This window comes from Rhynchophorus ferrugineus, unplaced genomic scaffold, assembly GCF_030347505.1.
Source record: "Rhynchophorus ferrugineus isolate W39M unplaced genomic scaffold, kcgeb_rfMv2 rfM5, whole genome shotgun sequence".
In the NCBI taxonomy this organism is placed as follows: Eukaryota; Metazoa; Arthropoda; class Insecta; order Coleoptera; family Curculionidae; genus Rhynchophorus; species Rhynchophorus ferrugineus.
This window is the reverse complement of record NW_027472584.1, coordinates 6,296,585-6,323,885: the sequence shown is the minus strand read 5'-3', so window position 1 is coordinate 6,323,885 and position 27,301 is coordinate 6,296,585. Positions and strand designations below refer to the sequence as shown.

Sequence of the window (27,301 nt, the reverse complement as noted above, 5' to 3'; positions counted from 1 at the left end):
TGGACGCAAGGTACTCCCAACTTAACCAACATCAAAGAGATGGTTTATCAGTCTATTATAAAGCCTATTTGAATTTATGGCACTAAAACATAAAATCAAACTTGGATCAGTTACCAATGCTTATCGCTGTCAAATGGACTTGTGAAGTTATCAAAGATTTCGTTTAAGTTAATAAAATACAGCTACTACACAGCATGCAGGAAATCAGAAGATTGAAGCGAACCAAACCACATGAACGAGTGTAATCTTAACTTTGGTTGAAGTAGTCTATTTAAAATTTAATTTAAGAAATATATATTGATGTATTTAATCCCACAGTCGTTCTGCTAGTATATAGATGCAACTGCAACTGAACAACGGTAATAATTTAAGGTTGTCCTAAACATATTTAATGCAAGATGTAATTAATTAAAAAAAACTAGATATCGCCTCTGTCGATAGTGGATCGCTATTTTCTTGCAATTTAGATATGTATTAGATTTAAGATGCATTTTTATGAAACTCATCTTTGATAAAACATTAACATATTTTAGTTATAAAAATGAAATAAAAGTAAATAGAGTTTTTGTTTTTCTTTTATTTATATCAATATAAATATGACTTAAAAATATTTTTAACCTAGCAAAATACACAAGTAAAATCAGACTTTCATAATGATGATAAAACACTTTTATTTTTAATAAATTTAAATACTACCTATTAGAAAATACATAGAAAAATTGAGCTAGTTTTATTCTTCAGGACTATCTATTTATTATTTACATATAGTCGGCTAGGTCAAATTTTGGTCGCGAATGCAAAAAAATATTAATTTTATTTTGAGTTAGAAATGTTGACAATCAGGTGAAGGCACTGTTAAGTCCAGGCTCTGTTTGGTAATCGTTGGGCTAACTTCCTAAATGTTAAGTATTACAGTTGTCTATGTTTTGTATTCACATTTTTTGTGAGCTTGTTTTTGTTCTTATATACTGACAATTAGCCCAGAATTAAAAAGAAATATATAATGTTAATGCATCAGCTATCACAAAATGGCAGTGTATAAATATTAAACTAAAACATGTCTGACCTTCCATTCCACTTAAATAGCCATAACAGAATTATAACTTGTCCAAAATATCTACTACTTGCGATATTCACCATCAATATCAATTCTTATATTGAAACAAAAAACGCGCGATATTTTACATCTGATATTAATTTAAAATTCAGTCTTTAATTTTGGATGAGATACCTCTATACAAATTATAAATCTGTAAGATATTGCTGTTACAATATGTTTGTATAAAATAGATGATATAAAGGAACACAACACATAATATTCGTCAGGACAAAATAATATAAATATATTATCAATATACATCTAATGAATTAACAGAGAAAAATATATTTCTATAAAGTCAATGGTAAAATAAATTATTCATTTTATCTACATGAATTTAACTAATTATTCTGAGATCACTATGTTAACCCATCTACCCAAGATAGATACTCATTTACTGAATCAACACAATTGTTATGAATTATCAAAATATTATTTACAACTATGGTATAATTCTTCTCTTACACAAATATCACCTTTTGTTTCATCATTTTTACATATATCAAGCAAAAAATGCTCTTAATAATAACTTGTACATTAGTTACCTGTGGCAGTGAGAGTTTTTCTAATTATCATTAATATTAAAACAATATTACGTAAGTCTAAATGGTTCTGAATTCGCAGCGGCGTTATACAACCCGAAATTGTTATATACGTCGCATAATTCTTGCATCTTGTATTCTTCCAAACATACAAATCCTTCTAAATTAGGCGACTGTTTTCTAGCACAGTCCATGCAATGCACAACATGCCGTTTTTCTTGTTCTCTGATGAAGAGGATGTTGAATACTTCAACCTGCAATCATAATTTTCAATTTTGAGCCTAACTTTAATTCATTTTTACAAGTTCAAATAAATTAGTCAAATATACAAAATAGTCATAAAATTGTTCAAGCATCATTCAACAAATTCCCTTAAAATTTTATATTTATTGAATTTTTGAACAACTACATATTAACCGGATTAGCGATTTGAAACGATATTAAAACGGAAAGTGAGTGATTAAAACAATATTAAACAAAGTTATTTAAGTTTAAACAGTTTTATTTAAAATTTTGTGTTACTTTCGGTTATTCCTGTATTGTTGGATATGGTCACTTAATGTTATATTTTACATTTTTTGTAGAGAAGACAAATTAATGTACCCGCTTTATCGCAAGGTATGAAACTGGTTAATTAAATTATTAATTGGATTAATAAAATTCGAGAATAACAAGAATGCTGTTTTCCTCGCTTACAAGATATTTAGATTTTCAACATCAGCTTTTGATTTAATTTGATGTGTCGTAAAGAAAGCTTCTTGCTAAGTCGGTGTCGAGCCCAAATAATACAAAAATAATAATACAAATTTGTGTCATACACAAAATTAAATTACTGCCAAAACAAATCTAATTTGTTGCACGGCACCGACTTCGAACTGATTAGTTGGTAGTAGTTAAAATAATATTTTATAGATAAATAGGTTTAGGTTGGTATTGAGCTAAATATGTATGTATATAGTAGAATATAAAATACGCGTTACTACGTTACTACCTATCTACTGATAGGTGAAATAAGGTTTTTGTTTATTTTTATATAGTTATTGCAACGATTATTATGTACATATTTTATTTTAAAACGTTTTTTTTGAGTTAAAAATCTAAGTTTGATTTTTTTTAAAATTTTTAATGAGTTCCTTATTTATTTTTTAAAGTCAGTTCAATTTTTTTGTTATTTTATAATATATAAACATATATTACTTAATTTATTATTCCATATTTATGTTCATAACATAAAAGTAAAAAAAGATCATGTATACTTATATTTGATGCTCTGAATTTGTTACAGTCTGAAAATAATCTCATGATACTTTGTTATAATGTTTAGTGGCGTAGTAATTTACACTTATTAATTACTTTGTTGATTATTGTTCTTACATTCTAATAATTTTAAAACATCTTACCTCACATTGCCCACAATAATGAGATGCTTCGTTTTTTCCACGACCATGAAATTTGACATCAACTCCTTTATTCCTTACAAACTCTAAAATTCTACAACATCTCAACAAAGTTCTTAACAAACAATTCCTAAAACAAAAAAATGATGGGAGTCCATAATTTCATTTTATATATTGCACTTACTTAATTAATTCGAACAATTTTCTATCAGACACCTTGATGTTTCTTGCTAAATTCCACGACAGATGAAGCATTGGTACAATACTTTTAAAACTTTGAAGTTTGTTCCATTCATATCGATCAATCGCAAGTTGGTATTGTCTAGCTGTTAAAGGTCCTACATTCCAAGCAATATTGTTACACCAACCCACTGCCTGAACCCAATGGACACAACCAGCGTTTACCCAGACCAAATCACCAGGTCTTTGCAGAAACCTGTAGACTGGTATGTTGGCTTTGTATAAATCTTGTAGCACTGGCCACCATGATCCATGAAGATAATTAATATGGTTCTGTTCGCATAACCTAAAAAATTAGTTAAAATTTAAAAATTAATTATAAAAAATTATGAAACTATCATGAATACCTGCAAATTGCACCCCAGTAAGCATCAGGGACAGCAAACCATTCACAATCTCCTGGGCCAATGTTGATGTTAATAGAACAAAAATTATTATTCTCCTGATGGCCAGGAGTTCGACTACCAGGCACCTTCATGTATAGCTGTACAGTATTCATACCCAAGATCACATGTCCAACATGTGACAACATATTTGCTGCAGATACCACTCTTGCAAAAGCTGGTAGCTTCATTAATTCTTGTAGTTGAGGACGCCATTTCCTTTCATCTGAGAGATCTACATTTGTACCAAACCTATTTTTTTGTCAACATAAGATACTATAACATATTATATACTGTAACATTAAAAACTTACTTTAGTGTTTTATGTTCTTTACTATTTTTAGTTAAGGATGTTGGAGTTACAGATAAATTTATTTTTCTTCTTTTTCCACCACAATGCGATGAATCTTTTGAATCAGAATCTGATAGACCTCCTTGAGACTTTTCTCGTTCTTCCTGAATTACAGAAAATGTGGTTATATTAACCAGACTGAAAAATATCTTATATTACCTTCAAACTTTCCTTAAAGCTGGATGCTTGATACTGAGCATACCTAGCGATTGTCGTGTGAGATCTGTGGGAAATACATGCCCATACTTTCTTTCCTGTTTGAGGATCGAAATTCTCATCAGATGGTTGTTGGATTTGCGTACGCACTTCCACACTGTGATCAGGATTAGCTTCCACCAAAGTTTTTGTGGAAAAAAGGCCCAAATCAAGTTTAAGAGCTGAAGCCAAGCCTCTTACAACAGCTATGGGATATTTTAAACAAAATTCTTGAAGCTGGGGACTAAAAGCATGCTTTTTATTGTCTAAATAGACGGAAGGTGTTGGTGGTGTTAGCTGTTGATGGCTTAATTTGACAGAAGGTGGATCAGGTGGGGATGGAGGCGGACCTATATCTAATAACACTGTATCGTTGATATCACCATTTAAACTCTCACTCCTAAAATATAGAAAATACATGAATAAATTATAAGCTAAATTAGACGAATTTAGGTAATTAAATTTATAATGCATAAAATATTTACAGCATTTATAATGTTTTCTCAAATTTATTTTGCATACAGTAACTAATATCAAATTATGTACACAGAAATGGTAATAAAAGTAAACCTCACAGTTTAGCCATGTGAAATGTAATAAACCTCGATTTATTTTACAAATACACAGCTTATAACTTATATATAATATTAAACAGATTATTTACTTGCAAAGATCCAAAATTGTTTCCGCGCTCATATCGATGTTGTAATCAATCGTGGATTTCTTTTCGGTCGAATGTAAAGAGGCAAAATCCCATGGTGGTTCAGACTTTACTGTCAGCACACGGTCTTGAACTGGTGATTTAACTCCTATCCTCTTGGCGTCAGTTATTTCAGTTTTTGCTTCTATGTTGGACGGCGAAAAGGGTCCAGATGATAAGGTGTTTGATGATACTTGAACCACGGGCTCTATAAATAACAACATTGAATAGACTAATAAATGATCTATAAAAGGAATTAAAATATAAAATCTACATTGATTAAATAATTTTACATAAAATTAAATTCCAATTGATTAGGCATATGAAATAAACGAGTAATTAACATTATAAGTTATTCATAGTTTGATCGGAATAGAGAATGGGTTTTTTTATAAACATAAAAAAATAATCATTCTATAATAATAAAACTTGAGTTTACCAAGCTACATAAAAATATAAAGTTTGATTGTTACCTGCGCCTGTTGAATTTGGATTCGATATAGTAGAGTCGGCTTCTTCTTTCGTGTCAATTTCATCAGATCCAAAGTGTTTTAATAAGTTTTCTGCTAAAGTGGCAGCAAGATCTTTTTGTGATAATAGGTCCTTCAATTCTTCTTCTAAGTCTTGCTGTTGCCCTTGTATGAATGAGGATGAGCTCACATTCATTTGATTATTTGCAGTAGAGTATGTTTTGTTTGTGTTTAGCGGCGATCCTTGATTAACTAAATATGGTATTGCTGATCCACTTTTACTGCTTTCTGGTGGCGTAGGGGTTCTATTTTGACTTTGATTATTTCTTACATGTTGCTGCATCAGATTATATTGATGTTCTAACTGTCGCATCAAATTCTGTTGAGTTATACTTAAATTAGGTGCATTTGACTGCATCTGATTTAGTAAATTAATTTGCTGTTGAGTAAGCATATAAGTCGGCTGGATTGAACTAGAGATCACTTTTTGTTCTGTTTCTGTTTTGAAGCGTTTTCCGACTGTTGCCCCAGGGCTTGGATAAGGCGGTGGTGGACCTTGAGGGGTGGTAGTTGATTGTCCATAAGGTTTTTGAAAACTTTGGCTTGTGTTGCGATTTTGTTGTTGTCTAGACGACATCTCAGCGGATATTGGTAAGTTCCAAGCTTCCTCTATAGACAACAGTTGCTTTCTCCTGAAATAAAAATTATTATCAGACTTTTGTTGTTCTCGTTTATTTAGTTTATAATATTACTATTATAGAAATTTTACTTTGAGCATTTTTTAATTAAATTTTAAACTAACTTGTTCTTTTTTGTAGTGTATATTAAGTATTAATAGTGACAATGTGAATATAAAATAAGAATAAATATTTAAAACAATCACAACATAACACGTTTTAGAATTTCAAGAGTTTATAAATAGGAATTCAGAATTTAGTATAAAAAGTGTGCTGTTTATAATGTTTATCACTCATATCAGATAATTTACGAGGCGCGATTCAAAATAATAATAAAGTCGCATATAACGGGTTGGGGAAGAAGTATTTCGTTTATTTTTCATGTATTTAATTTCAAACATTAATCAATCATAATATTTCGTATTAATTAATGATTTTTGCGCTTTTTTGATATTTCCGTCACTACAAAACGGATATTTCTAAGCGAAAAACTAATCAAATTTTTACAAGCAACTTTGAAGTTAATTTTGGATCGGAACACATTGCAGTCGGACATGGCAAGGATTAGGTTATGCGATGGATGAATAAACATTTCCCAGCCAATATTTCCCAAAGTTTTCAAAGCAAAGCAATTAAAAATGTGTGTGGTCGAACATTGTAATAATGGAAGAACGCTTATCGCTTTTCCTGCTAATCATCTTTGCAAATACTTGTAATCACCCACTTGATAGCTTTAGTTTCTGACAGTAAGTACTCTTTAATTTATGGCATGGTCAGGTTCGAGTAGCCTATGATCAACAATTAATTCCCATTCACACCAAACACTTTTCTGCACCTTTCTGGGCATCAATGCGGCCTTAGCAACCGTCTATGAAGCTTCTCCGGCTTTCGACCATACTCTTTTTCGTACAATGCTGTCGTACGTGATCCGCTTTTCATCGCTTGTAATTATCAATTTCAAAAATGTTTCGTTCTTCAGCAATTCATAATCTAAAACTCGACCTATTACGCTTTCACATTGTTTAACTTGCTGTGAAGCCTAAGTAATAGAGTTTTATCCCTAAAAAAATAGTTACTAATCACATACTCGGCTAGACGAAACATTCTATATAATTAATAGATTATATTATCATTATATATCATTAATATAGAAATCTATAACAAAGAAAAATGTTTAATAGAAACTAATAAATCATTTATAATTTATGATTTTAGACCTCTTGTAACATCTTCCAATGCCACAGTAATTATAGAACATTTTGTCCCATAGGTTGATTAAAATTAGACAGAAAAGCAGATGTGGTTAGGAATAATAATAGTATTCTTAGTCTTTCTATGAAATGTTTTTGGTTGAGCTTATAAATGGCAATATCATCGGTAAATTTTTGTCGGTACATCTGTCACATATCTATACAGGTAAGTTTGCAAGCAGCCCCCTCAGCAGCTGCTTTTAACAGATGTTCGGCTTTTAAAATGGTTTATTTTAATTATTGTTTAATGTAAAGGGATGGCGGTTATTGACTATGTAACATGAACAAAATATTTTTAAAATAATTATAACTATTTTAATCTAGAAATAAAAAGTCAGCATACGCCTTGTATGCATATGGGATTGGTAACAATGAGTATTAAACGATCTATTTGGTTTTTTTTAATAATAACTATTTTTATTTATGTGAGCTAAAGAAAGTTTGTTATTATTTTATAGGAAATGAAAATATAATACTCACTGCGATGTAATACTAGGCATTTGTGCATTTGATAAACGATCCTGCAGAAAATTAATCCTTTGGGTGAGATGAGGATTCATTCCTATACCAATATATCCAAATTTTAGTATCTTGCTTGTAACGTTATCGTCTTGTACACCTTTTGCTTTGAAACCAGACTGAGAGTTCAAATAACAAGCATATGCATCTCTGGCTTGTAAAGAATTCTCATATAAAATGCCTAAGTTTGCCCAAGCTGCTGAATGAGATTTATCCAATTGGACTGCGCAAATATAAGCTTGGAGAGCGTCCATAGGCTGATTCTGTTGTTGATAGAGGACCCCTATGCTGCACCATGTATCAGCATTACCCTCAGATTTCTCCACTGAATTTCTATAAGCGATGAAGGCATCATGAACTTTTCCAATACTCGCGAAACATCTGCCTAACAAATACAATGTTTGTCCATTGGAATACTGATCAGTTTCATTAGCTTTTTGGAGATAATTAATAGCTAAAGGTATACGTTGAGCCTTTTCGCCCAACGACTCATGACTGTAGTAAAGCCATCCTAATTGACGGAATATTTCTGATTTTAATGATGGTGTAATTGATTTGTCTCTCAATAATAATTCGTATCTTTCTTTGGCGTTCTTTACTTTTCCTTGAATTTCAAATAAATGGGCTACATGGAATTTGACTGAAATCGCAAAAATAATTATTAGCTAGATTAAAATAAACCTACATCATTTTACTGCAATAATATATCTTTTATTCTACGAGTTGCGACACACTTCTATTTTTCGAAGAGTATTTCATTGTAATTTTCATCAAACATCAAAAATCAAACAGTTATTATATGTGCTACATGTGTATTGTGAGCAAAATTATCCTTTAAATGTGATTCGGAAACTGATATCAAAAATTACTCACCGATATTCTTGGGAGTAGAACAAGGATTTACGTCAATTAAAGCAAGCTGAAAATGTTTATGTGCTAAATCATATTCTTGAGTTACTTTGAACATTAACCCTAATCTAAGGTGAACTTCATTGGCTCTTTGAAAGCTGGGCGATACATAAATAAGTTGTTGAAAAGCTTTGGCGGCCCTGAAAGAAAAAAAAAAACAGTATTTGAAATTGATGTATTTAATACAAAATTTATCAAAAATGTGTAAATATCTTGTATTTAATAAGAGAAAGTTAAGAGTTAAGTATGAAAATATTCATTGATCACAACCACCGCATTCACAAAAATATATGACCAGTAATAGTTATAATAATAATTAATATAATGTTGTCTACTTTAAAAGATAATCATAAAGATTTTCTTATTTATAAAATCCGATAAAAAAATTAAAGTCTAGTGTTGGACCAAATGGTGCATCAGGTAGAAAAGGTCTCGTTTCAAGTTTATTTTGGGATAGACAGATGTTCTGATCTGCATTTTCTTTCTTCTAGTTTCAATTCAACTAATATTAAACAGAAAGTACTATAAGAATTCACGGTTACTATAAAATCAAATTCTCAGATTCATGTATTTAAATTTATACTACACATTCTTAAATTATGCACATATATGCATTTTTAATATAACGTATCATTAATTTACATCTTTTTTCCAAGGGCGCCACTATATGAACAATATGAAAAAAGAAATTGATTATTTTATAAAGGATAACATTTATGAACTAACATTTTTCATTATTCCACATAAGCCAAATTTAGCCTTGCCAAGTCACGCCAGTAACCAGGCTGGGCAAGACCGGGAAGATAAAAGGTGCTTTTTAAAAGAAGAATATAGATACAATACAAACGAACTTAAGAATACGCATATACCTTGTAATAATAACGCTTGAAATATAAGAAAATAAAAAAGTTGCGGAACCACAAATATAAAGGATATTCCAATTTTTATCTATATTACTTAAACAAAAAATAAGTCTTCAAACTTCTCCTTTATCTCATATATATTATCAAAATTTAATCAATACCACTTCTTTGGTCTGGTCTATATAATCAGCAAAATAGTTTAAAATGAAATACCCATTCACCCTTAGATACTACCTTTCTTGGTATTAAATCGACAGATGATTTGAGTAAACCGTTAGCTTATGTAGGTAAGATATATTGGAAACTATTTCGACCAATGTCACTACTGAAAGAAAAAAAGCAGGTAAGTTTTATAGGTAAAACCTATGAGGGTCATTTGGTGCAACAGCTGGCAAAACCTATATATTCACCTGCTTCTGGGAACATCCGTTTAAGAATCAAGATATGAAAAACTTAAAAACGAAGCATATTAAAGTGTTTAAACTGATAAGACTTATATATTTACAGAATGATTCACGTAATGCTCAACACATATTCTAAGTGATAAAATATAATAACAATGTAAATATCTTCACATTATTCAAAAATTAGTAATCTAAAATATCAATTTTTTAGGTTTAAAATAACTTTGTAATTAAGTTTGTTTAACCATCCTGTAACATGTAGTATAACGCAGTAATAAATGTATTGTTTATAGATTTGCGTCAAAGATCAATTAGTTATTTAAAGGTTATCATAAATTTAATTAGAAATCAGCGTCAATAGGAAAAAACTGACCAATATGAAATTGGAAAATTTGAAATTAATAAATTTTCATTTATTTTAAAGAAGACTATATATAACATTTACTTTTTATAATGTTAAACTACAAATTAATGTTAAAAAGAGGTAGATATGGCAATAAATGTGTTTAGTAAAAAAAGAAGTAGAAAAAAAAAACAGAAACAGAAAAAGGTATCAAAAATGTCTCGGAGTTGTGTCAGCGGGGTCAGTGGTCGGTAAGACAAAGTCAGGTAGATACCAGTCGATGTACACGTTTTAGATTTGCTGGGGCATTGCCCTTTATCCAACCAACCATGGTCATCATTTAGTCATCATTTTTACCTGACCTTCCGCAACTGTTTCTCAAGAATATTGTATGGACATCGTTATATCCTCGTAAGGAAGAATAAAATGCTTTAATTTTACATTGAGTATGAGTTATCGTAAAACACAGTTTCTGAAGTAAAATTGATTATTGTTCCAATAAATATAGCAGCATGCAACATTAAATGCAATACAATGTCACATGTATTTTATCCAATTCTTCATACTCGGTTAACAGTTACCTATATAATAACGGTATATTTATTGTTCTACTTGTATTTATTAAATGGAAATTTATACTGTTAGATTATTAAATTAAAATAATATAGCATAAACCTTTCTATTTATATTTTAGTTTTAAAAAATGATGTGAAATAGTGCCTAAGTTATAATTAATATTATACATAATTACGATAGACTAAGGTTTCATCTTTCTTATGGGGAAGAGAACAAGTCTATATAATATAATGTAGTAATTAATAGTAAATAATACTAATCAAAATAGCATTTTAATTAAACTTTGGAAAATTACACAATTACAATTTAAAAATTAAATTACTATTTAAATTACAATTTTCATACAACTATTTTAAGTATATTTATTATCCTGGATATATCAATTTGTTTTCAGTAAAATATTTTTGACAACCAAATATCTAAATATAGGCAGTGATAAAATTCTTAAATAAAGATACATGAATCTTAAATTATTTTATATTACTGAATACATGGGGTTCATTAATTATTCATTGTATCTACTACATATTTAGTTTCCAGGCATTAGTAGTTCGTAGAATAATGAAATATAGTGAATGATGTAGTCTTTAATAGTATAGTGTAATAGTTTCGGTGTTGGAATTCGATTTGATTTTAAAATTTAAATAAATATCTATAAGAAATATAATTGTATATGAATGTAGGAAGGTAATATTGACCTAACAGTTTAAAAATCAATTAGATTAAATATTGTGAAAAGTTTTTTTAGAAATACACAAGTTTATTAACAACTGGTTGAGTCATATATCTAAATTCAACAATACTATTTACGGACAAGAACATTACTCCTACTTCCTTTAGAATATTTAATTTCAAATGCTAGTGTGGGTTTGTATCCAACATAATGTTGTATTTTAAGTAAAATAACGCATATCTTAAAAACAAATAATCTTAAATTAATACGCTAATGTGGTTTATAGTCAAGAAAAGGTGCCTTAAAAATTAATGTAATATTCATATTTCTGTTCATTTGTTTCAGTTAATAAAATCTATAAAAAATGTTTTGTTTACTAAAGATGTGCACATAAATGAGCTTGTTGATGATCAATTATGCAATTATTAGTCACATACCTACTACGATATAAATATCGTCAGTAGGACAGCACATTATATATATATATATATATATATATGCATTTTTAATTTCATTCATTAAATATAAATTTATGATAATAACCTATTAAAGAAAATTTATTGACATGTGGAATATAAACTTAAGGTTGCTTAAAATAATAATAATGTCTATTCATCTATTATTCTCGAATTATGTAAAAACAAACATATAATTTTGTTATATTTACAATGTAATTAATACATGAATATTTGAAGTGCAACTAATCATAACATATATAAGAAAAACAATCTCCCTTTTAAAACAGTGCATAAATGATAAGTTTTACTTAATGGTTTAAACAATTAATGGAATACGTTATTTCATGAATGATTATCTATAATTGTCTAGTTAATGGAAAAAAAAGTTTGTTTACTACAGATGCGGCTTAAATCACCTAAAAACATAAACAAATAGTAAACAAGGAGATGATGAATGAAAAATAGACAAATGTAATTTCTACCTATTAATAACCAAATTTTCCATACACCGTATTAAATATAAAGAGTCATTTAGATATCAAGTCGATCTTTTAATATGTATAACGGCAGGATATACGGAAGTAAGAATATCATGTTAGCGTCATATCATTGCAACATGGCGGATGTAGTCTTTCTAATTAGTATAATGAAAAAAGTGCATATATACTCCCTTATAAACATAAATTGATTAGATAATATTAACTTACCATTAATAAAAATTGAACATGAAGTTATGTATATAAATAAAGATAGGTAGCGCAGCACTTGACATGCTGTCTCGCTGGAAATTTAATTTTAAAAACACTCTGAGCTTACACTTAAAATACTTAATAATACGTAAAATGCCTAGCGAATACGAACACTAAAAAATTCAAATGAAATAAACAAAAAAATCCACCACCAATACGTTTGCCACTTCCCCACTAAAAATAAGTATCACCCTCTACACCCAAAATTCTACCATCACACTGTCGAACGCCGTCACTACGAATACTGATCCTAAATAATCCCGTACCTTTGGTCGTATTTCGCTTAGCTAGCGACAACCCACGAGCTTGGGCCTCGGCGATAGTCGTTTTTCGAGCACACAAAACATCGACAAAGCGGGGTACGAGCGTTCAACTTTTGCGTTCAGGCATTAGGGCGTTAGGCAATTCGACTGGTCCCTGTACGCCACTGATTGATCAGACGCTAAAGCTTATGCGTTTTATAAACATATTTCGATCCTTATCTATTCGGATATATTTCCGACCATAAATATATATAAATGAATATCAAGCTTATACATAACGTTGCTTCCAATTAAATTATTAAAATAATTTCAATACTTTACCTGCCCCTCATATTTTTCTTCAGGTATATAACAGTTAATAATAACAGTAATAATATAGTTTTTTAAAATAAAAGTGTAATATCTGAAAATGTTATTTATTCATATAATTTCGATTTTAGTCCTAAATAGTTGTCTTATTTACAATTACTTAAAATAATTTCCTTTATGAGGAAAAAAATTAGGTATATGAAAAATTAGGCATCTGAGTGATAAATCACATTGACTGATAATGATGAACACGCCGTATAGTAACATTCCTTGTAATTAAATGGAACTTGACTCTAAAAAGTACACTATAAACTAGCCATTCACTTATTGCCTCAATTATGTAATTTCAATGTTCGACTATGTTACTATTTATCATTTAGGTTAATGCATTATGTTTTAAAATCACATAGTTATTTTTGCTCGTTTATATTAAATTATTATTATGGGTTGTCATAAGAATCAATTACTGAAAAAAAATTGTGGCAATCGATAACTATGACCCTATAGGCCACTGGATATACATCCGCATGGAACCAGCCGTTGACAACGCGCAAGGGTTGGAACTATAAGACCAGAGGGGTTTATGCCAAATAAGTATAAATAAAGATCAATCAGTGTTTCTGTTCTTGTACAAACAATAGTAGTGTTTGATCAAAGGCAAGTAAATAATAGTACAAGATGCTATATATTCTCTATGACTAGCCTTATACAACAGAAACAGCCACTTTTATTGTAACCTAACTCTTGTAATTAAAAAATTGGACGCAGAACCCCGATACATTATATATCAATATATTTAAATTTTGATTTATATTTTCTAGTATTGTCACGTTGCATGTATATAAAGAAATATAACGTGAATAATGAATTTATGTATCAACTTTACCTTTTACATGGTATTTCTGCTGGACGCTTATTGATGTGTAACACAACACATAACATAATACAGAAAAAAATTAATCTTCATAATCAAATTGATTCTAGAGACATAGTATCATCAATAAAAGGGCACTTGAGATACTTAATGAAAAAATATATTATTGAAAATACCAGAAAAAAAAGCGATACCCTGACAATACCGACAATATGAGAGCTACCTTACCTTAAATTATACCTCATACCTTAAACTTATTGAGATTTGATATATGAGATTACTTTTTTTATTAAACATATTTTGTATAGTAATAAGTACCAATTTTGTTGAAATATAACACTGAAAAGCATATTAAAATCTAATATCATCTAATAAAAAAAATAGTTGTGATTGTGGGCTGATTTTTCCAGTGGAGCCACATTGACAAATTATCCCTGTTTTTCCATTTATGCCAATTGCGCCTTCACCTCTTTCTGAAAAACTTTTTATAATGACTTCATACTGTTAATATTTGGTTTATTAATACATCATCACAGTTTGATAATGTTAGTTGTAGAAGTTATACTGATAGTTTAAAATATAGCTGTGAGATGCCACTATAAATGTTAGTGTTTTAAAAAGACACTGACAGTGTTTCATAAAATATTGGTTTAAAAATCTTGGATAGTGTTTATGTTTCTTTTATTATGTAAAAAGTTCTTTTAAAGAGATATATTTTTATACTACATAGGCTTTGATCAAATAATCACAAGAGTAGATATTAAGAGTGTGAACTGAATGAGTAATAAAATATTTTCTATTTTATAGAGAATTTCAAAGATTCTAGTGGATAATTTCAATTGATTTTAGTATCATCTAATGATTCCTGTCTATAAATTATTTGAAACAGTAATTAGAGAGATCATAGATATTATCATTAATAAGATTAAACTTTTGTTAATGACCTTTCATTTTTTTACCAACAGATTTTGGGTAAAAACAAGACCTGGGTTTACTCTTTTATAAAATAAATATAATTAACACTCAAATTAGTTTGGACAGACTGATAAAGTAAATTTTTGTCAAATTAGATATTCAAAAAGAATATATAAAATACTTGTAACCTTTAACAATTTTTTTCAGTATATTATAAAATACTTTTTAATATAATCTATGCTAACTAACCCTTATAGCTCCCAGTTTACTATAAAATCATTATACTTACCACTGGTATGCTTTATAGTGGAAATAAACTAAACCTATTCCATAAAGGAAATTTGTATTTTGCCAGTGGTTCTCTTCCTGGATTTTATAAAACATTTGATAAGCTGACAATGCTGCAACATGTAACAGTAATATAAAGTTGTATATACTATAGTAAACTTAAAAATGCAAACAAGATACATACCTTCTCTGTATTCTTCTAATAATAAGTGGAAATGCCCTAACTTTACCCAGGTTTTTGGATCTATGCTTATTTGTTTAGTTTGGTCATTTTCATTTTGAAGCTTTTGTTGTTTTTTTGCTTGAATAACCATTAATTGTAGACATCTGACTGCCTATAAAAGAGATCTTTTTAGTAAAACATGAATAAACTTCTATAAATAACCTAAAATAATTTTAAATATTCGTGTTCGTCATAAAATTAAAATACCTTTTGTATTAATTCCTTTTTTTTTGCATTCTCCGGTTTATTCAATAACAGATAACCATATTGCCGGCTAAAATGACATAAACAAACGATCGCTTAATTCGTTATAATAGAATACAAGCTAGTAAATTAAACGAACCTATCTAACTCGGAGAGAACATGCAGCTCCTGAGGTGTCATGCTAATATCTTCCAAATCTTCGATGTTATTAATCGTTTTGATCATTTTACATCGAAGAATACGAATACAATATTGGAGATATATTCAGAACAGTTATTTTAAAACTTTGTAATTACTTTATGGAAAAAAATACGTATACAATTGACTTCCCACGAATTTAACTGAGTGGGGAATAGAATGACAGTACTGAGTATAGTATTTAGGTGGGAGCGCCATCTCTTCATATATTTCTGCACCCCAATGGTTTTTGAGAAAATAGCTTTAATTTAATTTATTCATACGAAATTTAATGTTTGATGTAAAATATAAATTGGAACTTTAGTTATATATGCTTCTGTAATATCACCAAGAGTGATAAGACAATGAAAATCTGGAAATTATATAGTTGTGAAGTGCCATCTAACAGATATTTTGTGTAAGTATTTTTATTTACATTCTTTTATATGGTATAGATGGCGCTAAGCAACTTGTTTTTAGTGCAGGGGAACTTAGCGAATACTATAATTTGGGATGTCGAGAGCTTGAAAATAATCAATATTTAAAAAAACATATCGATATATCCGTTTATTATTTTATCAATATTAAAAAAAGAAACATTCATATATGGGATAAAACAAATGTTGGTCAATAATACTGACTGATATATCTTCGATAATATATTAATTCTTGAAATTTTATCTAGTTGCTTTTTGCTTATTAAGTTTTGCATAGTCGTCCCAAGGATCAACAGAAATAAGGGATAAGGTAACAATATTTCGGTAAAAGAATTAATCGTTCTCTAATAGGGCATAAGGAGTAATAAAAGTCAATATAAATCCAATTATATATTCAAAATTTAACCATTTTTTAATAGCCTAGGCTACATTAGAGCACGTTCATATACTAATAAGTGAATAACTATTTTTTATTCAATTCAAACAAAACAGAAACAATTCCTTAATTAATTTTAATAATAGTAATAAAACTTTGATATTTTCAGATGATTATTACACCATTCGTCGATTTTGTATTTATTTCCATTTAAATGTGGCCACTGTTTTTTTAAATATAATGTCCATTTTCTACACAGATACTTTCAGCATTCTGGTTAATATAAAGCACAATTAATTTTTTTTGGCACATATCACATACTTGTAATTTACTGTATTCCTACTGAGTTTAAGACTTGTCAGAAAAGAAGCTTTAACATAGTGACCAACAAAAATAATTTATTTATAATGACTCTTTGCGTACTTGATTCAGTAGCGTTGTATGGTAAACTGTTTTCGTTTTCTTGCGTAAGAGGACCTTTTATGTCGTTATATAGTTTCGTTTCGATATTTTCTTTTTCAAGTTTCATTTCTTCGTCATCATCATTACCAGTTTGTTCTTCTTGTAATTCCATTTCTGAAATTATTGAAAATGAAATATATAGTGTGAAAACAGGGAATAGAGAAGAAATGAATACTAATATTAATTATTTCAAATATGTGACTTACCATAAAGACGAATATTGCCTTCGGCATCTCCTATGGAGTTCTTTGATATGCACCTGTAACCTCCCAGATCCGATTTTTGTATATTTTTAATTATAAGTTTCATTTGTACACTATAATATGAATTGTTTATCTCAGTCATGTAATATTTGTCATTTGAGATGATCATTTCTCCTGGAAAATAATATATTATGTTATAAATAAATAACAAATGATGAAATATTCAATAACTGAATACAATATATGTATATTTTATATATATTTAACTTATACTGAGTGGTTCAATAATTTTTGTTCTATTTTCATCATTAAATGAGAAAATTGGGATGATCTTATTAAAACGTATGTAACTATTTGTCAAATGACTGAAGCCTCTATTATAACTTCCAAATAGAAGTATAACGATAGGTTATTACATCTGACTTACAGATTTTACTGGAATTCCGATAAGCGGTGATTTAGAGAAATTTAAAGAATCAAAAATAAAACTTAGCTAATACAACAGGTCCATTTCAGCATTTATCTCGAAACTTGTTACGTAATATGAGATGATAAGATGTTTGATGTTTCTTAATGCAAAGTTGGTAAGGCCCTAGAAATAACGACTAATTTAAATTATTATCAAATCTGTTTGACTTGACTTGACTTTTTATCCGCTTTGCTCTAAAATATTTTGAAACTGCCTAAAATATTTAATTTAAATTTAGTGAAATGAAATCTAAATTCTAGGAAATGCTTTAAAAAACTTCAATATACGTGTAAGAAAACGGGAGCACAGTTCAGGATGAGTATGAAGTATGATTCACTAATGAAAACGCACGTACATTATAAGAACATACTGTACTCATCTAATATGGTCTTCAATAACTATTTTTTGTTTGTTGATCATAATAGTTTTTACAGAAAAATATTTGTCCCAAATATATAAGCCATGGCAGAAATACTTACTTTAAAAACATTTATTATAATTTCTAGTTTTTGTAAATCATATTCATCTAGATAGAAGTTATTCTATTAGGGTCTTTGCATAATACGTGTGTTATAATATGTGATAATAAAATTGTAAAATTGTATTGCCCTATATTACTTTAATTAATTTTTAATATAATCTTCTTTAGTAACATTGTATATGAATGTTAATATAACGTAATTTCTAGCTTCTCTTGTTAAATGAGTTTTAATGCATTTTTATGCGATGTTATGAAAATGACATCATTATAATGCACGGGATGTATATAAGTTTACTAACCTGTTTCTCGAGTCCAGTAGTTAATTGCTTTCGGAGATGCTTCTACGTGGCATACAAGAGCAACATCAGTGTAAATTGGAGCCCCAACGAGCTGATTTGGTACTTGGATCAATGGATGAACTGCAACAATCCAAATATTGTTAATGATATAAATGAAGATTAAGCGTTAATAATAATATATATTTGAAACGAATTAATTTAGGCATTCCTGAACTCATAACAATTGCAATATATGAAATATTTTATGTTATATATTTTTATGGCTATCTTTTACGTTTAGAAATTATGGTTAACTAATGCTTTTATCTAGTAATTAGTTATACATTTTTAATGGTATGCACTTATATGTATATTCGAAAGTCATTCTTGTTTTTTTAGGAAAAAAAAAACGAAATAATTTTCAAGAAAATGGAAAACATTATTTATTCAAAATATTCGATATTTGAATCTATATATCTTGCCCATCTTTCAAGTAATTTATGGATGCTATCAAATCTGTTTGTCCTTTGAGCAAAACCATTAATGGAGTCATTTTCTAACTTCTTCGAAATTGCCGAAGTGCTGTTCTGCAAGCGCGTGTCCCATTGATATGAAAAGTTGATAGCCGACGGGGCAAGGTCCGGAGAGTACGGTGGGTGCGATCATATGTCTCACCCAAGTTTCTCTTGCTTCCTTAACCGGTTTCGCTTCATGAGACGACTCTTTATTATACTGTAAAATCACTTTAACGTGTCTTCGGCACCATTCTGGACGTTTTTCGATCAATGCACGGTTTAATATGATCATTTGTTTTCCGTAGCGATCACTATTAATTGTTTCATCAGGTTTCAATAGTTCGTAATACATCACGCCACTCTGGTCCCATCAAATACAGTCATTGTCTTGCGACCAAAATGATTTGGCTTTGGAGTCAATCGGCAAGCAACATTTCAGAGATTATTTTCCGATTTTTCATTTGGCTGTTATTCAATTGATGTGGCACTCATCTTACCATCTTTTACATCTTTCCCCATTGCTCGTAATCATCCGCTAAACTTTTCTTGAGACACATTTAACGCTTCTGCCAATTGTTTTTGAGTTTGGGTTGGGTCTTCATTCAATAACTCTTGCAGTTTCGCATCTTCCAACTTTTTCGGTCTATCAGAACATTATTTGTCTTACACATCGAAATCGCTACTTTTGAATTTTCGAAACCACGCCTCACATGTTTTTAAAGTTAGAGCATGCTCAATGTAAGTCTCTACCAGCAAACGATGACTTTCAGCGGCCTTTTTCTTTTGATTAAATAAGAAAAGTAATGCGTGACGCAAATGCACGTTTTCGGGCACAAAATTTGACATTTTCAAAGAGGTATAAATCTAAGATGGTATTACTTTCGCAAAATATAACATGTATAGCTTTGAAGCTTGATGTGAGTACAATGTACAAATGATATGTGTCAAATCATAATATTGCATACTTAAGCCTAGCAATATCTGTTCGAAAGGTCGGTAATGACTTTCCGGTACACCCGGTACAATTAAGGGTTTGGAAGCCTTCCGTTAAAATAAAATAGTAAAGTAAAAGTTTTTTTTTATTCAATTTTGTAACTGCGGCTGTTCATAGGATTTCGGGAAAATTACATCAGGATGTTCTCATGTGACTCATTCAATTCATCAGAATAAACATATTTATTAAAAAAAGACACAACGTGTTCAGGAAATAAGACATGACAATATTGGATTGGCAATCGTTTCGCAGTTACTGAAAGCATTTCTTAACGTAGTTTACTGGAATTCCCACAAAGGCATTTCAGTTCATGCTGTAAGGATGCCACAAACGAACTGAAGTTGCTGTGAATAAACTACTAGTCAATCAATAAACTGACGCAAACAAGTGATTTTGAGTACTTAAAATATTATTGGCCATATAGTCAACTTTTTGTATCAATAATAAACAGCGAGAAATAGTTTTTGTAGCACCATAAGAAGCGAATGTTACATTCAAAATATCTTAATGATTCTTGATTAAAATATGATTCCTCATGCATACTTTTTTGCCCACAAAGGTTTGTAAAAATCTAATCATAAATAGTATGTTTTAATTTTATTTATTATGAGATTTTCAACATTCTATTTTCAAAATTTGAACTTTGACTATTGAAATTGTTAATTATTTAGCTGTTATCATCTTTAATGAAGGCTTTTTATCAATTTAAAATGTTATGAACGTTACACATCATTGGTAGTGACACTCATACATTGATACAATCTGAAAGATTACAGAAAAAAGGGATGAAGTATGGATCAGGGATCGGCTATTAACCAAATGTGAATATTATCTAGTTACACTGTCTGTCTTAAACTTCATCACACAAAGGCAGTTTGCTTGAAACCAAGTTCTCAAGTTGTGAAAATCTTCTTCGTCTTCCTTATCTGTATCCGAGAGAATGGATTTTAGATTTTTGGAAAGGTAAAAAATAGTGTCAAACAACTAAAAACAGGTCCCTTTTTAGCCATCCCCTTCACTAGGCTATAATTCGTTGAGATATTCCTTTGTAGTGCATTTTTTGTTTAATATCATGTTAGACAAAAAGGAAAACACATTAGAATCAAAATAATACAACTATACTGGTTAGTCGGAAGAAACATTCAAATTTATCTAAAATCAAAGGGGTTGTCAAAATAAGACAATTATAAAGCCAATTTAGACCTATGGGGTGCAAATATGGGGTTGCAGTAAAAATTCAAATCAACTAGTCATCCAACGCTGTCAAAATAAGGTTCCTCGATTGATTTACTAATGCTTATTGCTACATAACCAACGAAGAACTGCACGATGACCTGGAAATCAAATGGATTTGCGAACTTATCCAAGATTTCGCCTTGAAACACGAAGGAAGATTACTAAATCATACTAACGTGGAAGCAATACAACTGATGGACAGGATGCGCGCAGGATGTCAGGAGATTGAAGCGAACCAAACCATACGAACTTGTATAAAGTGTATACCTTTAGTTTAAACTATAGCTATAAGTTATTGTAGCGACCTTTAGATGTTTCGAATTTTCCCGCAATTCTCAGCAGCCCACAGATCTACTCGAGGCGTTGCACATACCTGAAGTTAGCACCCACGGTGAGGTGGCAACAAGTGGTACTAACAGAGGGTACGACGTGGCAACCTCGGGTGGTGAAGCTAGGGGATGACGCGACGCCTCGAGGTTTTTTCCGTTCCCGACTCTTAGAGTAATCAGACGTGCCACTGTTCGTAACACCTGAAGGTAATCCTGCCACGTGCATTTCTTTCTTTTTATATTCTTATAGTGTGATCTTGTTTAGTGTTTAATATCTGGTTTATTGTTTAATATCTGCTCGTCTAAAAATAAATATTTCTTCTGCATATAATTATATTCCATTTGTACGGAAATAAATTGTCGAATATAAAAAAAATGTGAAAAATATAAATGATAAAACGGATGGCAGTGGAGTTACCTGTTGACGAGGTCTGTGCAGTTGATGGTGGCACGTCTAAACCAAACGAGAGTTGAGCACTGAATGACCGAAATACCCTTCAATAACATCCCAGATAAACGTCTCGGGGTTGCCGACAGCTATTCGTTGTCGGGTTCTAGTTGGCGCTGTTGGCACCCCGCCCGTGTTCAACATCTGGGATTATATTTCTGGGTATTTTGTAGACCCTTATTCCACGATATAAAATTCGACATGCCTCAAGGTCGCTACATTACTATATTTTTATAATTGAGGAATACATATCGATGTATTTTTTCGCACTCGTCTTGCTTGTGAATTCAAGTACAAATGAAAGGTAGTAATAAATTAATTTATAATTAAGATTGTACTAATGGTAATCTAATAAAAGATGTTATAAAAAGAATTGTTTCCTTGAAGTGTCATTGAACATTGTAAAAAAATAACAAAAATGATTTTAAATTTTTCACTCTACTTGGGAAAATTCCTTATACGTCTAACACCAGAATAACTCTTAAATATTAAAACATAAAAGGCAACCATATATCTTCATTCCTCTTATTTGAGTATACAATAATAGTGATATGATAAACTGTTTCTTGTTTCTACTGAAATGCTAATTGAAATGTTGATATATCTGTTTAATAAGTACAACACAACTCAAATCATCATAAATTTTTGTCATAATAAACTGTCAGTGTACGATGATAAGGCGATCTCTACTTTATCATAATGTAATAATGATATTGCATTGACAAGATTGGGCTTATTTTATAATTATTATCATCAGAACTTATAACGCCCATATATTTTTGAGGTAACCCTAAGATTTCTGCATGTGTATGTTCGTTATGTATTATGTGTTTGCTATTTATATTTTAGTGATTAAGTATAGACCAATTAAACTAAATCAAAGCGAAATAATGAAGGAAACTATTGCGGTTTCTGTAGACCATCATACCATTACCCATTTTATTGATTGAGTTATAAAATATTAATTATCTCTGATATTTTGAATTAATTGAAAGCATTCATTTTTCATTTAAAATAAAGCAAATTGAATGAAGATGAATTCATTCATCGGGGTAGCCAAAAATCGCCAGTGGTTTTAATGTAGTTCCCTCCAGTACGAGGCTATTAAAATAAATTTTAATATTCAGTAATAATCCCTTGCATAGTTTTGATACATTATGTCCCATATCGTAACATACCGGATAATGACCGACATGGCGAACACTCTAATTTATAGCCTCATTTTTAATGAGCTATTGTCTATTTAACAGAGAGCAACTCCGGAGGTTTGTCATGGTGTATGCATTATCGGACAGTCGTATTCATTTGTATTTAAAAAAATGGTTTCTATCGTTTTGTCACATTGCTTTATATCCCGTCAAGTATAAAACATATAAGCAACTCAACAATCATTTTATATTAATAATCTTAATAATAATGCTAATTTAAGCAATTTTAATTGTAGCTTAACAATTGATTATTTGAACAGTTGTTTTATAAATCTTATTTTATGTTATAAATTACTTCTCAAGATATCTAAATATAAAATAAACGATGCTTCAGTTATATATACGATATTCATAATATAATTATAGTAATATAAAATCTGTTGTTTTTTATTGATTTGAAGTAGATTTTACACTTTATTGTGTTATTTTGCAATTGCAAATCATATATTTTTCTCAATTGGAACAAAACGAATAACATCATGATTATAGTAATAAATTGATTTTATAAATTAAGATTGTACTAAGCATATCTAATGTAAGATGTAACAAATGAAATTTTTATAATATAATAAAAGAGTATGCCGGCTTGGTGGCGCAGTGGTAAAGGCGATGGGACGGTCCTCCTACTGTTGCGATAGCCGCGGGTTCGAATCCTGCTGGGGCATGGTCGTAAATTTATGTTTGTGATTGTGTTTAAAATTAGTGAATGTTCTAGGCAAGAGTGTAAAATCCGACAAGGAAAATGATCCCAGTCACGCCAGTAACCAGGCTGGGTAACACCGTAAATGAGTTAAATAGATACTTTTTAACTGTATGTTAAAATAATCAATAGATTAAATAATTGTTTACTAAAAAAATAATATTTAGTAGCAAAATTGCCTTTTTAAATAATGATTTATCACTCCTACCTCTGAAATAGGCGATGAACTTTAATATGATATTATTGTTAATCAAACAGATATTATGTGGCGTTACACTAACATTTACAAATTGTATAGAAAATGTGAGTTCGTGGCTTCATTTATAATTTCGAAATATTCTAAACTAGTCGCCCGAGATCTTTTTATTCCGAAACTATTGTATTCAGTATTATCTCGTTCCAAATTGGAATATAACTTCGATAGAGGCAGTTTTACCAATTGTTCGGTTCAACTTTTTAGGAATTCACGTTATCCTCTTCTTAAATATATTTTAATGAGACCTACCAATTCCTGATTATATAGTTTATGCTTTTTAGTTATTAGTTTATGCTCACTATAAAAAGATTTGTTCTCTGAATTTCACTTAATAAAAATTTAGGTTTTGTCTTAGGACTGTGATTTAATTTTAATAATAATATTTAGTTTAAAGTGGAAATTGAATATTTCGGAATGTTAAAGGTTAACATTTGATTGGATTTTTCAACTCTGAAATAATAACCGGTTTTATTAATATTAAGGTGCTTCAGGCGATAGGCCCTCTTACTGTTGTGTTACTTACTATAATTTATGTTTGTGATCGCTTGTTATTATTAATATCCATAAGTCAAGAGTTTGCATTCGTTACCAGGCTGGCTGAAGATGATCTCTAAGTTCACCAGTTATTCGCCAGTCGATACTGCCGAGAATTGTCGTTCAGAGTTCACGTTAAGCAGTAAGTCGAGTAAAATCTATGAGATTAATACGATCAAAATGTATGTACAAACAATACGTTGATAGACTGAAAACAATCAATGACAATCTGAAGATATTTCTATTTTATCAAGATCAAATTTAATGTTTTTTAAAAATTTTAAATAAATTAGTGATGACATTCCGAACTTGATCAGGTCTAGCTTTATTTTAGAAGAATAGATATTGTTAATAACATACCTTTTGCTACTTTTCCGATTAAATGACAATTTCTTTGTTGTAGATTTTCTAAGATTTCGTGGTGAGAAACTGAATTAAGTGATTTCCACAACCCCCTTCTTAAAGTAGTCCTTCTACGCCATCAAAAAAGTTTTGTAAAGATCGGATCAAGTGACAGTCGGTTCTGATCGCTTTATTAAATACTTGCTTCAGTCACATCAGTTGTTGACAGTAGAGAGTCGGACTAATGCTTCACCAGATTCGCGCTGATTTGCAATTCCTTTCTACTCCCAGCGGGCTTTGCAACTGTTTGTAAAACATCTCTAGGTTTCGACAACAATGTCATTAATACCGTACGCGATCAACTTTTTAATACTCGTGATAATTCATTTCAAAAATGGCTCGATTTTCTTTGACTTTAGTAACGATTCGCTAAAGGAAATTTGGTTAAAATTTTTCATTTCGTGATTGATTAAACGAACGATGATATGGACCAACTTTTGAAATGCGGTTTAGTATGGCTTCATTGAATAAGTATTATTAGAGATAAAAAAATATTTAAAATGATATATTAGGGAAAACCGAAAATTAGCATTATTTAACTGAGAACAAATATTATATTTCTTTATTACGTACTAATAAAATATTGAAATGTGTGTTTTAAAGGTTCACGATTAGCATACCTAGTTTATTACTTTTGGTTTTTAAAAAAGAGATGCTCTAACCTTGACTTGAATGTATAGTCGCAATGTTGAACGAATTACGGTTGTTATGATTTTAATCCACACATGAATTTAGCTTAGGACGAGTTACGTTTTCTACACTATGTTGCTTCTAGAGTGTACAATAATGTTTTATTAAGTAAGCCGCTTGGCAAATAAATTCTAGTCAACAACAATCAAACTATATCGATGCATCGTCGAAACATGAAATCTCTGGCAGTCGTTTCTGGTAGGCTTGAAAGTTCAATAAATTACTTCTATAGATTTTGTAGTTATGAATAACCATGGAATATTCTGCTTTTATTCTAACCTAGGTTGGAATATGTGAACCTCAAAAACATCTGTGATCTCGAGAGTTGAAGCGCGTTTAATGAAAAGCTTGATATAAGCACATTTATTTCAATAAATCTGTATTATTTTTATATTAATTTAAATGTTAATAACATTAAAAACATATATGATATTTTAAATTTACGAAAGCTATTAATAAAAATTAATATGTTAATGTCCAGTTCAATCGAGCAAATAACAAAATTATTTGATCTGTTTGTATCATTTTTATTTATTAACCGAGTCTGAAAAATGAGGAGGTTCTATGTTATTTATTCAACATAATTCCCTTTAAGGGTGATATATTGATTATAGCGACCCTTCAACTTTTCGATACAATTTTCGTACGATTTGTCCTTTGCTTCAAAATAGGTCTCAGTTTAGTCAATCATCTGTTCATTCGACGAAAATTTCTTTCCAGGGAGCATTCTTTTGAGATCTGAGAAGAAATAGTCGCTGGGGGCCAGATCTGGAGAACGGTGGATGAGGAAGTAATTCGAAGCCCAATTCATGGATTTTTTCCATCGTTTTCACTGACTTGTGACACGGTGCATTGTCTTGGTGATCCAGCACTTTCTCTTTCTTTAAATGCGGCTGTTTTTAGGCGATTTCGTCTTTCCAACGGTCCAGTAACGCTATGTAATAGTTGCTGTTGATAGTCCTTCCTTTTTTAAGGTAGTCAATGAAAATTATTTCATGAGCATCCCAAAATACAGACGCCATGAACTTGCCAGCCGACTGTTGCGTTTTCCCATGCTTTGGAGCGATTTCATTGTGTGCAGTCCACTCGGATGATTGTCGATTGGACTTCGAAGTGAAATGATGAAGCCATGGTCCATCTATTGTCACATATCGACGCAAAAACTTGGGTTTATCATGCTTGATCATCATCTGCAAACACTGCTCTGAATCATCAACTCGTCGTTGTTTTT

The 27,301-nt window shown here is 30.1% G+C and overlaps 2 protein-coding genes across 4 annotated transcripts in view; both read right to left on the bottom strand.

Moving 5' to 3' along the window:
• Positions 1-562: 562 nt before the first annotated feature.
• Positions 563-16,244, bottom strand: Utx (Utx histone demethylase). 2 transcript variants are annotated; one of them, XM_076406140.1, is made up of 14 exons: positions 16,015-16,244; positions 15,879-15,945; positions 15,633-15,783; positions 15,450-15,561; positions 8,698-8,873; positions 7,786-8,464; positions 5,382-6,070; positions 4,873-5,116; positions 4,173-4,608; positions 3,975-4,117; positions 3,626-3,913; positions 3,223-3,564; positions 3,042-3,168; positions 563-1,895 (listed from the first exon to the last, which is right to left on the bottom strand). In XM_076406140.1, exons 1-14 carry the CDS (start codon positions 16,098-16,100, stop codon positions 1,692-1,694), a joined length of 3,744 nt encoding a protein of 1,247 aa, XP_076262255.1. In that variant the 5' UTR covers positions 16,101-16,244; the 3' UTR covers positions 563-1,691. The 2 variants fall into 2 exon arrangements, with proteins under 2 accessions (XP_076262255.1, XP_076262257.1); XM_076406142.1 differs by lacking the exons at positions 15,450-15,561; positions 15,633-15,783; positions 15,879-15,945; positions 16,015-16,244 and adding an exon at positions 12,758-13,062.
• Positions 16,245-17,078: 834 nt separating this feature from the next.
• LOC143197595 (lachesin) overlaps positions 17,079-27,301 on the bottom strand; it is a 209,483-nt gene continuing 199,260 nt past the window's right edge. For both annotated transcript variants that reach the window (XM_076406133.1, XM_076406134.1), the window contains exons 7-9: positions 18,780-18,899; positions 17,534-17,704; positions 17,079-17,441 (exon numbers count right to left, since the gene is read on the bottom strand). In XM_076406133.1, the coding sequence (XP_076262248.1) occupies positions 17,224-17,441; positions 17,534-17,704; positions 18,780-18,899 (509 nt within the window). In that variant the 3' untranslated portion in view covers positions 17,079-17,223. The remainder of the gene's footprint in view (positions 17,442-17,533; positions 17,705-18,779; positions 18,900-27,301) is intronic.

Coding starts and splice junctions, on each gene's coding strand:
- Utx (XM_076406140.1), bottom strand. CDS start 16,100: ATGATCAAAACGATTAATAACATCGAAGATTTGGAAGATATTAGCATG. Junction 15,946..16,014: donor GTTCTCTCCGAGTTAGATAG/GTTCGTTTAATT, acceptor ATGTCATTTTAG/CCGGCAATATGGTTATCTGT. Junction 1,896..3,041: donor ATTATTGTGGGCAATGTGAG/GTAAGATGTTTT, acceptor TTATGATTGCAG/GTTGAAGTATTCAACATCCT.